The sequence below is a fragment of the Podarcis cretensis genome (genome assembly GCF_951804945.1).
Source record: "Podarcis cretensis genome assembly, chromosome: 12".
Classification (NCBI taxonomy): Eukaryota; Metazoa; Chordata; class Lepidosauria; order Squamata; family Lacertidae; genus Podarcis; species Podarcis cretensis.
In genome coordinates, this window is record NC_137181.1 from 23,792,756 (window position 1) to 23,805,309 (window position 12,554).

A 12,554-nucleotide genomic window follows, 5' to 3' on the forward strand; every position below is an offset into this window, starting at 1 on the left:
TCTTACTGATTCCAGATGCAAGTCAAACACTTCAACATTATTTGTTTTGGAAATATTTATGGACTATAGTGAACACACACACACACACACGGCAAAATTCAGCAATATTCAGGGCAGAGTGTGTGGTTTTGCATAAAGGTTTTACATCAAAATATGTTCCCGAATTTGTGCATGTTTGAGAATTCTGAATGGCTGTGAAATAAATGCCTTCACCTACATTCCCCTACATTCCCCTTTTTATTTATTTTAAAAATATGTTTATTTAATATAGCAAAAACAAGGATAACAAAACTCTGGTGGACAACATGGGGCTTACACATGTAGGATATATCACATAGAGTTCTTCAGTTGGGTTGGTTTGTAGAGGGTCAGTAAAGAGAAACGAAGCAGGGTTGGTGAGTGGAGGCTGTCATGGAAGTTGGAAAACAAAAGGGAGCCTCTCCAGGGGAGCAGATATGGTTTAAAAATATATATTATTACATTAACTCTTTCAAGTGGGTCTGCCACAAATTCTGTGAAGATAACTGCTTACCATAGACAAAAACTTTTAATGCTGCAATCAGAATCTCAAAGAGATGTCTATAAAGATTTGTCACAAGAGATGGGCAAAATCTATTTTTATATCCAGTTGTCAAAAGGCATAATGTTGAACCTTTCGTCCTAAATGTCTTTTTAATCTGTTTGAAATAATTGCTGCATTATTTCTCTTCCTTCTAGGCACAATACAAAGCAGGTGCAAAGAAAGACCTCTCCAACTCAATCTATCAGCAGATGCCAGCCACAATTGACAGCGTGTTCACAAAAGAAGTTACGCAGCTTCAGAGCAAAGTAATTTTTATAAAAAAATAAGTATACTGTATATTTAAGCAGCCTGATCCATTTCCTGCTGGTACACATGCGTATGCACATGGAGGAAAGCACCCCTCCACTTCAGGGTACATGTTGGGGCCTTCTGCCTCCACTTGTTAGCTGTCAGTCATTCTATCCATTCCTTTCCATGCCTCCCATAAACGTGTCTAGAAGTCCTATTCCTCCCCAGAGTCCCAGTGTACAAGTTACTCTATGATCCACCCTGGAGTGTTCTGTCTGCAGCAATTTTAGTAACTGATAAGACTGGCTAGTACTCCCACTTCAGGAATTCTCTGAACAGCCTCTACCAGCAGTTCTGTGACAATGGTAAAATGACATAGGACACAACATAGAACTTAGTGGCACCCATTGCACCCATACCACAGGGTGGAGTAAACATTTCCCAGCACCACTTTCTGGATTCTTCCACTCAGATGGGAACAAAACCATTGCAGTTTGATTCTTCCAGTTTCCAATCCAGACAGAAGACCCAGAAGGTCCACCATGATCAATGGTATTGGAAGCTGATCCAGGAGAATCAGCAAGGTTGCACATTCCTGACTATCTCCTGGTATAGAGTTTAAGTCAGCCAGGGTGAGCAAGGCAGTTTCTGCCTCAAACCTGCTTCATAAGCCAGATCAAAGCGGTTCTGGACAATTAATGTTTGAAGCTAGGCTGCCAATCCACACATTTGAGCACCTAACCCAGAAAAGGGAAATTATACAGTTTGTTTGGGTTCAAAGATGCGTTTTTCAGATGAGCCATCTCACTGCTGTCTCATTTGAGGCGCCAAGAAGGAACAACCATACTCTTTTTTTTAAATATAAACAAGACTTTTCATACTCATTCCTTATTATATGTATGTTATTCAGGAAGAGTGACCTTAAAAATCTCAGTCTAGAATAAATTGTTTTAAGAAAGGCAGCTATGATTTTTGCAAGGGAGAAAAACATTCGCTCTTAGCGATACTGCTTGAAATCTGAAGACATTCGAAAAATAGACTTTGATTTGTACACCTTAAGTATCCACAAGCAGGCGGAAACAGGAAATTGCAATCACGGTTGTGAGAAACAGATGTATAATAAACAGCTTATAACAATCTAGATCAGCACAGTAACAGGTAAATCTGTAATCAATACAGTCTCTTAAAATTGCTGGTTGCAAAGAGTTAAGAGTTTAAGTGAGCTTTCTATTGTGATAGCAGTAAATTACAGAATGTTTTTAAATAACATACTTAGTTTGATTTATAAATGAGATTAACATAATTTATCTGGCTGTCAATGCATTTCTTTTCTGGCCCTGTTCCAAAACAGCATAGCATACAGTTTTACATAGTAAACCCCCCCCCCCTTCAGTGATACAACAGAACAGATACAATAAAAAACTGACTATAAGATTAAAATAAGTTTGTTAGTGCAGCTCTGTCTTGTTGATGTTCCTCGTATAAAACATATTCCTAAATAATTAAATAATGAAACTGCTATTAAAACATTTATTCTGAAACACACATCCTTTTTTTTTAAGAGGACATACATAATATATATTAGATGTAGCATGAAAATGTAAAACCTGCAGACACATTTATTTCCCATTTGTAACATAAATCACTGCATTCTGCTGCAAAAGCCAGGGAAAGTGGAATAATTTCCTCTTGTCGGGTTTCCCAAAAACTATGCCTGCAAGGAAAATGAAAGGAGAGATGGTGGTTTTACAGCAGAGCTGAGATTTGTCCCTTCCCAAACCACCCTCATCTAGACTCGCATCTTCCAAAAGTGCAGTGTTCATGCACAGACAAGTTTGACATATGCTGGAGGGAATAAAATGATAATATTTATATTCTGCTCCCTCTTGCTTTCCTTGCCTTTCCTCTATATTTATTGTGGCTCCAGTGTCCTCCATGACTTACAGTGCTGTCACAGAAGATGGAAAGAACATCTCAGTGCCTAATTTGATGTTTGTTTGTTTTTAAAAAATGTTGCTTGTGACCAAGAGCCAGGGGCAGGGCAAGGCACGACCTTCATACACGCTGCCCAGACTTGAGCCCAAGGGGGGTTACTTTGGTGCTGCTAACATAGCTGTTTGACTTCACCGCTGGAGATGCACTCCATTGCCTCTCAAGTCAGATAGTTGCCAGCAACAACAACCAACAATAGTACAGAGAAGTACCTCTTTTAAAGTGCACTTTGAAGGAGGAAAAAACAACTTATGAATCTCCGCAATTTGCCTTGTTATTTGGCCAGTGTGCATACCCATTAGCTATACCTTCAAGTTTGGCAACATCTACAAATTTGATGATCACCTCATCCCATTTCCTTTACCCAAGTCTTTTATTAAGAAGTTAACACAGCACTGGGCCCAGGACAGAACCCTGCTGCAGCCTACTTGCCACATTTCTCCAGGAACGATTGAGAAATACAATTTCAGTATGGCCTGCCAACTAACTACAAATCTTCCCAAGAGTCTAGCTAGCATTTTAGCAGCTTAGTCACTACTCAGTTGACCCTAATAGACTATGTGGAAAGAGAAAAGCAGAGAGCCAAAAACAGATTGCTGAGAGAAAGCAGAAGACCTTCTCCCTATAAAAATAATTAGGAAGAGAAAAGGTAATCAGCTGTAGCAAAACAGCAGAGGGGTCAAGGAGGATGAGGATATGTACAGGATCATCGAATGTGGCACTGAAGAGATTAATCAGCAATTAGCCTAACTAGCATTACTGTTTATTCATTAGAAGAAGTAAACAAATTTCTGAGCACCAAAATAGCTGTGAGAGGATTCTAGCTCACTTGCATATGAAAAAGAGATTTTGCAAACCAACATTTCTTCCTTCAAGAGGATTACTGGGCACCCATTTTCTATGTTTTTGGGTTTTTTTTTGGCCTGTTATGTCTGTATACTGTCAAAACAGTATCAGAATAAATAACATCATATTTTGGAGCATTGTGATATGGTAGTTAACAGATAGTTAGGTCCTTTGTTTTTCTGGAAAACAAGGAAACGGATTTCCAGGTTTCCTGCTCTCCTCAAAGTATTTTAAAAATATCACAATGAAAGCCAAACTGCTTGAAATAAATGAATGAGGAAATGATGGGGAAAAAACCAGGACAAAGGTTTTGATTCACATACATTCCATCACTTTGACAGAAAATTCCAAGGCTTGATCCCTATCGGAGAAACAACATGACCCAAGGAAAATAGAAAATTAGAGCATGTCAACAGACTGTTCAATTTTCTTCTTTATAGCTAACATTTCTTCAAGCTCTTGGCAAATATGCTTGAAGTAATGTTTCTGAAAATGATGAATTGTGGAAATCCTATGTTCTATGTTCAAGATTGAAGAAAGAGTGGTGGTATAGCTGTGTAATCCATTTTTGGAATAAACAGAACTTTCAACTTTCTTGAATATGTATTAAATATTATGGCATACCAACTAATTAAAAGCACATATTCACATCTATAAATGTTGGCTCAGTAAATCTGATTGGACACAATTTACATTCAGTTTGGATTCAAAATGAGATTGGGGTGAATCTGAACCACTTTATGAAGTTCTTGAGCTATGTGCTAAATTCAAGTTCAGGAATAAGATCCTATTAAAGCTCATTCCTTGGCAATATCGTAAGTTCTGTTTGCAATTTCTCAATAGTATTGTTTATCTTGCTGCACCCATCCATGAAATTCTTTACAGTGGCCTTGGCCAAGTCTGAAATTAATTATGTGGACCCAGCAGTTTTGATATCAAAACTGTGGGACTCTTACGGATGTGCATTATTTTGAAAATAAACAGCTACAGCCTTTGCTGTATGGAGATTTTAAAAAGTCAATATTTAAAATGATGGTCCTCAGAATCTCACATTTGTTTTGTTCAGACATTATCTTTGTGTAGTGAAGTGAGAAATCAGACCCTCCCTTTACTGATCTGCTGTAAACTTGCTTGCTTTAATCTGCACTGATCTTTACCAGTTGCAAATCCTTCTTTGGCTAATATGTTTTCAAATCTTCTTGCAATCTTTGCTATTAGGTTACACACCACTTGAGTGCCTGTATTCCAGGAGCTCCTTATAAAATGCCTGTTGATTGAGGACCGTATTGCCAAGAATAGAAACCTAGTTGGTTTGAATCCAAAGCTTCCCTTTTTCCAACAGAAGGAGGAAAACTTTGGCTCTAACCTGGTGTGGTGTTTTTGTGCCTACACACACCCACACCCACACCCACACCCACACCCACACCCACACCCCATTTCAGTTAACTGTATCTGATATCTCTTATATGCAGCCAGTTCTATGAAAGATATATAAAGGTAAAGGTAAAGGGACCCATGACCATTAGGTCCAGTCGCGGACGACTGGGGTTGTGGCACTCATCTCGCTTTATTTGCCGAGGGAGCCGGCGTACAGCTTCCAGGTCATGTGACCAGCATGACTAAGCCGCTTCTGGCGAACCAGAGCAGCGCACAGAAACGCTGTTTACCTTCCCACCGGAGCGGTACCTATTTATCTACTTGCACTTTGACGTGCTTTTGAACTGCTAGGTTGGCAGGAGCAGGGACCGAGCAACGGGAGCTCACCCTGTTGCGGGGATTCGAACCGCCAACCTTCTGATAAAAATAAAATGCAGCCATTCAAATAAAAATAAAAATACAGCCATTCAAAACTTAGTGATGGTTTCATTTTCCTTCTATATTAATTAGCTGAAAGTTTCTCCTCTTCCCCACTTCCTGAAAGATAAGGCGGAGCAGTAGTACAGCAACTTGTTTATTTTCTAACTCTGTAATTCAACTATTTAAAAGTAATTAGCAATAATTATTAACAGTATTTCAGTGTTAAATTAGAAAATAACATAGGGACAACTCTGCCTGGGGCAACAAACAATCTGCATGCTTTGGTCCCTTCCCAAAGCCCACTGCAGTCTTTTGTATGCATTGGGTTCAGTGAAGATGACTGAAGAGATTTCGGAATGTATCTTCTTGGTTTGAAGTTTTTGTTTGTGGTTTTTATCCTGCTTTAAGGATACAAATGCTTCCATTGGTGACTTCTAAGTAAAAGCAAAGGGCAGTACCCAAACATAAAAACTGATCAGGATCCTTCCCACAGGGTAGCTGGCTTGAATGTATCCCAACAGTTTATTCTGGTATTTCAGTTAAATTGCTTTTTGCCTTGCTTTTCATTTTTTCACTGCAAAATTAAATATTATAATTTTGATCTCTTTTATTCAGTGAGTACCAGTCAGCTTGGTTCAATGGACGGGATATTGGGTGTGGACTTGGGTTTAAATGTCTACTTTTATCTATAAGCATGCAGTCTTTGACCACATCACTCTGTCGCACATTTTGATACCTAATTGTAAAATGTAGATTATAGTTTGCTTCTTCACAAATTGTCAAGGCAAATGAGCACTTGAGCATTATGAGATATTTTTGATAATAGAGAGAGAGAGAGAGAGAGAGAGAGGGAGGGAGGGAGAGAGGGAGAGAGTCTGGTTCTTTGCATCTTCATAGTTTAGGTTTATGAAAAGACACGGCAGGAAAAAATAAAAATAGTGTAAGAAAAGAAACCCTTCATTGACCTTCCTTCATATCCTGCATGATACATATGATATAAAATGTACCATTTACAGGTTCTCTACAAGCAAAAACATGATGCTGAAAAGGGTACATCAAGTTATGCGCATATGAAGGAGCCTCCAGATGTTAAGCATGCCATGGAAGTCAGTAAACACCAAAGTAATGTGAGTATTCTCTGCTATTAATTTGTGATGCTCCTGTGTTTGCCTGAAATGAAATGTAGCTTTGATATTTTGGAGAAATCATGGTTTGAGAATTTAATCATACAACGATTTAAGGGAAATATTTGCTAGTTTTAGGAAATAATACTTTGTATGAAAACCATGAGTAAGATCCAACCTAGTGCAAGAGGGCATTCATTAGTGCAGCAGGGCACCCCTTTTCTCCTCCGGTACAGATTTTGGGGATACATTGGAATAGGAATCATGGAAGAAAGGATGAGAGATTTGCTCTTCTACATGAGACTCCACACCTCGCCCCTTCATCACATTCAGGATTCAAAGGGATCAATTGTGATCGCTCGCACTATGTGAGGCTGCGTCCCCTGACTTAAGAGAGAAATGGGAGAGGGGCAGCGAGGCTAAGAAGGGAGGGAGACAAGGACATTGGAATAGACCAGGGGTCAGCAAACTTTTTCAGCAGGGGGCCAGTCCACTGTCCCTCAGACCTTGGGTGGGGGGGGGCAGACTATATTTTCAAGAGAGAAAAAAAAGAACAAATTCCTATGCCCCACAAATAATCCAGAGATGCATTTTAAATAAAAAGACACATTCTACTCATGTAAAAACACGCTGATTCCCGGACCGTCCGTGGGCCGGATTGAGAAGGCGATTGGTCCGGATCTGGCCCCCAGGCCTTAGTTTGCCTACCCATGGAATAGACACAAGCAGGTTATTTGTGTGTTGTGGGTGGTTTTTTGTGAACGTGTTTGTTCTTTTAGCAAGACGCAGGGAGTGAGAGGAATGGAAAGACTGTGAGTGACATTCAGTTCACAGGGCTTCATGGCGACCGAGGGGAAGACTGGAAAAAACTAAAACAATGTCTCAGGACAAACTGCAAGTGGCTGCACACAAAGGGAGGCCAAACAGTAAGGAAAACAGAAAAAGGGGAGATAAAATTTATGAAGGAATTTGAAGTAGGGAAAAAAAGGCCCGAGGAAAGAAGGGAGCTTGATATGAACATAACCACTTTGATGAAGGCAGGAAAGCAAACTGGATTCTGGGAGCTGCCTACTTCCTTCAAGTTGTCTTTCATGCCTTTGACCACTGATGATCTTTAACCAGCAGCACAGAACTGCCTTTCAGAAAGGAATAAATGATTCTGCACCAACCTTATGAGTGAAAAAGCAAGACTGATATAGAAAAGGGTCCCCAAATTGTGAAAGCAAAATTATCACCTTCTTAATACATGTTAGAACTCCATCCAACATTTTGACTACACCTATACTACACCAGAAATGGCTTGTGAAATAGTGTAGCTTTGGTTGTTTGCCACGTGGCATTAAGGAAAAATGTGTGGTTCTTTAGATCATAGTGGGCTTTGTTACACAAAAGAAATCTAAAAATTTAAGAATGTTTACTCAACCCCAAGATTATTTTTACAGCTGATAAATAGAGTCAATATAAAATCAGAACAAAATGAAAGGCAATCATGATACCTACTTTTGCACTTAACAAAACAGAAAGTATGGTGAATATTTTCAGCTATGTGACAGGCATCAGTATTAACAGATTATTTACAAAAAGAATTTTACAGCTTTTCCAGTTCCTTAGCTCTGTCATGCATTAGGAAACAGGTATACCAATTTATACCTATTGTTTTCCATTTACTTGGTTCATTTACTTACTTGGTTCATTTTCTTACTCTTGAAGAGTTGACTTAATGTTTAAATTTGGGATTTCTAGTTTTGTAAAAATAAAGTTATTTTTGATTCACATGAGGCTGCATGTTCAGCTCTGAATATGAAAGTTTGTCATTGGAATGTAAAAAAAATTAAGCATCCACCCTCCTAGAGTGTATTTTTTTTTGCTTTAATGAGCTTCGTTTTGAAGATTAAACCTATTGTAGACATATTGTAGGCAGGACAAAATCTTTCTTATCTACCAACAGAGTGTTATGTGTCAGTATAGGAGCAGAAGGCTTATTTACCTACATTGCTCTAATTAATTCCAACCTTTACACATAGAGTTTACAATTAATAGGATTAGGGCGAGTTTAAGATTATTTGCTCAGACTTATACTTAAGTGTGTGAAATGGGAAATTTCCTTTTACAGATGAAGGCTGTCATCTTCTAAAAATATCATTGCACTCTCAGTTTGAAATCGTCTAGTGCGTCATGACTTCATGCCACCTTGAACAGAATTCACGCTGAGCTTCACAGTCGGCTGAAGTTGTATAATAGGAAAAATAAATACTGTCAAATTTCCCAGGCTTATAACTTAGGGGATGGACATTTTAATGATCTTAACATCTATAGCAAGCAAAATGATTCCCCAAATTATGGCAATTACATTTCTGACCCCCAAGAAATATAGTTACAAAATTATTTTAGTTGGTATGCTATGTTTACCTGAAAGCTTCTTCTGCAATATGTGATTAATTTTCTGGTTGTAGAATATTAAATCTGTCATCTTATACACATCTAGGAGCAAATCCCATTGAACGCAGTGAATCTCACTCCTAAATAGATATGCATAGGATTGTGTTGCTAATGTTGTGGCAGGATCTGGAGATCTGGTTAGCTAACCTCATATCCTCAGAAGGGCTTCCCTTATGTTTCATCAGTAGATGGCAAACCATCACTGAGGACCCAGCTATACAGCTGCAAATATAACATTTTAAGTGCATTATACAAACATGACACTAGATGGCGATGGTGAACTAATGGCAAATTCAATATATTTTTACAAAAACATATTTTAAAAAAGCATTTTCACAGCATTTTCAAAATATATGTCTAGATTCCACCTGAAATTATTTTCAAAGGCAGTCTTAAAACTATGGCATTCAGATTATGGAAGTGAAGAACAATTGTCCCACTCTTAGGGACTTTAGGCAATGTAAGAAGCAGGGGGGTGGAACCTGTAGCCCTCCTGATGTTGTTGAACTTTGCCTTGTCACATGATCAGGAATGCATTCTAGCAATATCTGGAGGACAGCACATTGCCCAGAACAGGGGTGGCCAATGTGTCTTGCATTGTCACAGTTGAGCATCTCCAGATAGGTAAAACAGGACAAGGGAAGGGATGAGGAAGAAGCAGGACGTAGGAAGGACCTTGTTTGGGTGCATGGTGGAGCTGTTACCGATACTGCCTATCAAAACTGATGTGATGTTGGTTGCATTTTATTTAGATGTTTAGAAAGTTGATGTGGGTTTTAACTCTATTGTTGTTGTCGTCAGGGAACTGCCATCGGAGCCAGAGGGAGAGGGAGGGCTCCAGAGGGATTCCGGAGAGCGTCCCGGGAGGGAGAGAAGCAGCCCATCTGCTTGGGAAGGAAATCAGCGTAGCACCAGTGGAGAAGGGGGGCAGATGGGGGAATCAGCGAGGGGGCTCCATGACTCCTCACCGGAGACTAGTAGGGAGAGCACGGGTCCTCCGCTGCCCACACCCTCCCTGCGCAGAAGGCTTTCACACAGGGAGAGTAGGCGGAGACTAGGCGTCAAAGAGCTTCTTTGCTGGAAGAAGTTCAAGAAACACCCACTGACGGATTCTGCCAGCGATTGAGGCAGCCACGGGTGAGTGGCTGTCCGGACAGTAAAGGTTCACTCAGGCAACCCAGCCGGGTGTGGCGCCGATTTACGCACGAGCAACCCCTAGAACCATTACAGTTGTTTTAACTTTTCAGATGTCTTATTAATTTTTCTTAGTGATTTCATCTTGTTTGTAAACAGCTTTGCATTTTTGTGTGTGTTTTGTTTTACAATCAAGCGCTGCATATTTTTTTTGAAATAAATAAATGAAATAAATTTACCAGAGCAGAATGGCAACAATATATCCACCACCAGTTCATAGACTAAATAGGAGATAGGCTTACTCGGTAATAAGATCAGGACTGTGCATACTGGTGAAATACGATGGGAACCTTAACTAGAAATGAAAAACCTTAGTCTTACCCTTCTATGTATTTATTTACTGTTTGCAGTTATTGATTGCTTATTCACTAGGTCCCCGAGTCCATCACAGCTATATGTCACCATGAAGAATCTCTTGCTGTTTCAATGCCATTTCCCCCTCTAATTTTTTAGAAGTGATTGCAGCCAATCAGGGATCATGTAGTTACGTGTGATGTCCCTGGACCATGTAGCCAGTGCCACTGAAGGCAAATGAAGCTGCATTGCCCTCATACAGAATGGGTGTTAACAGGAAGAACTGCTTCTGCAATGTGCTCCCTGTCTTGTAGGACCTTACTGTGAGACAAGTGATGGCAGGCAATGGAAATTTCAGGGATCCTTGGCCTAGTTGCCTTAGCAAGAGGCACATGTTTAGTTTCTTGACACCTGCCTCCACACCAGGTGTGCAGGCACCTTGCGCAAAATCATGAGAAGGAATGGCAAGTTTCACAGTGGGCTGCAGCGTTTGTGAACAGCACATATTTGTCTTGGCATGGGCCTAGTCGCGATAATTCACAGACTGGGAAATGCATAGCCTTCTGCAGCCTATGTTCTGCTGCTACATGACATTAGTAATATCAGTGGGGTATGGCAACATACAAACTATATATTGCAGACATTTGCAAAATGTTTGATGTCTCTGTCTCACTCCAACATAAATATATCTTTGACTGGGTGCCAGAAGAGTAATAATTTATGAGAGGAAAAGTATTGCGCTAGACCTTACATCAAACTTGATTGGTGAAATAACTGTCTGATTTTTCTACTGTCTCCTCACTGTGAAATTAACCACACTTCCTTATTTCATTTACTATGTGACTGTCACTTGGGAACAATAAGGTACAAAATTGCTGCAGCGTTCGCCACAAGATTCTGTGCATTTTTCTCTGTGTCTGAGCTGACAGTTCAGTCCTTGCTGCTGTTTTGAGTGCATATGCTGGGCTTTAATTTGCAATTTACATGGATGATGGGGTCCTTTTCAGAAACCTGTTCCTGCTGCCTTTATGGTATTCACTTCACCTCATGTGGTCATTAGGGTGAACAGCATATAATTAGCTAAATCTATGTAATGCTCTGAATTGCAAGAACCTGGATGCACTTCTGGTTTTATTCATTAAAAAAATGTTTCCAATGCTTTGCATGACAGTAGTGAATAATATGAGTTAATTTTTTACAAAGAATACTAGGAAATTATTTTAGCAGCTTCGCTTAGACCTTTTTTGTAAAAAGTAATGTATTAAATGAAAACATCATCAAGCGACTAACATACAGAAGCAGTCAGATTTTTTTAAAAAATCTGTTTGTCTATCTACTTATTTAATGTATGTTCCACCCTTCCTCCTAAAGGAGCCCTGGGTTCATAGCGGTCAACTTTTCCCTCTTCTGGCGAGGAATCCTATTTGGAATAAGGGAATTTCCCTTAAAAAGGAAAATGTTGACAGCTATGCCTGGGTGGCAAACATATCAGTGATTAAAACAATACAATCAAGAACATGTAAAAACAATTTCACACATATATAGAAGAATAAAGGTGTTAAAGCGATATAGACAGAAGCTGAAAATTCATGTTAATATTTTGGGAAGACTATTTGTTATAAAATTGTGATTTTTTTTAATTAATTAAAAAATACATCCACTAATATGGTACTTCCAATGTTCTTGTTGGCACGAAAGTTTAGAATTTGAAGGCAAAGTAATTTGTTTTTCAGATAAGAAAGAGATATTAGGAAAGGAATTGTGAGTGGGAGAAGCTTGATGCCCTTATGTCCTGCTTCCGGGCTTCCCATATTCAGCTTGTAGCCTGCCTCCATCAACATTTGGTGGGGTACATTCTGGAAAAGCTGAAGTTTCCAAGATCCCTTTAAAGGCCACTGCATGCAGAGTTTGTAATAGTAATCTAGTGTGGATGTGACTAACAGGACTGAATCACTGTTACTAGATCAAACCTGATCAGCTTTTGTTACAGGACAATATTTTGTCCCAACCTGTAAATCCCAACCAGCTTTGTCTGCAAGGCAAGATAAACTTCAGAT

The 12,554-nt window shown here is 39.4% G+C and overlaps 1 protein-coding gene across 9 annotated transcripts in view; it reads left to right on the plus strand.

Moving 5' to 3' along the window:
• Positions 1-12,554, plus strand: part of NEBL (nebulette) — a 186,787-nt gene that overhangs the window by 139,180 nt on the left and 35,053 nt on the right. For 6 of the 9 annotated variants that reach the window (XM_079948296.1, XM_079948294.1, XM_079948292.1 and 3 more), the window contains exons 5-6: positions 718-828; positions 6,463-6,573. The exons of the other annotated variants lie outside the window; for them this stretch is intronic. In XM_079948296.1, coding sequence (XP_079804422.1) covers positions 718-828; positions 6,463-6,573 — 222 coding nt within the window. The remainder of the gene's footprint in view (positions 1-717; positions 829-6,462; positions 6,574-12,554) is intronic. 9 annotated transcript variants of the gene reach the window in all.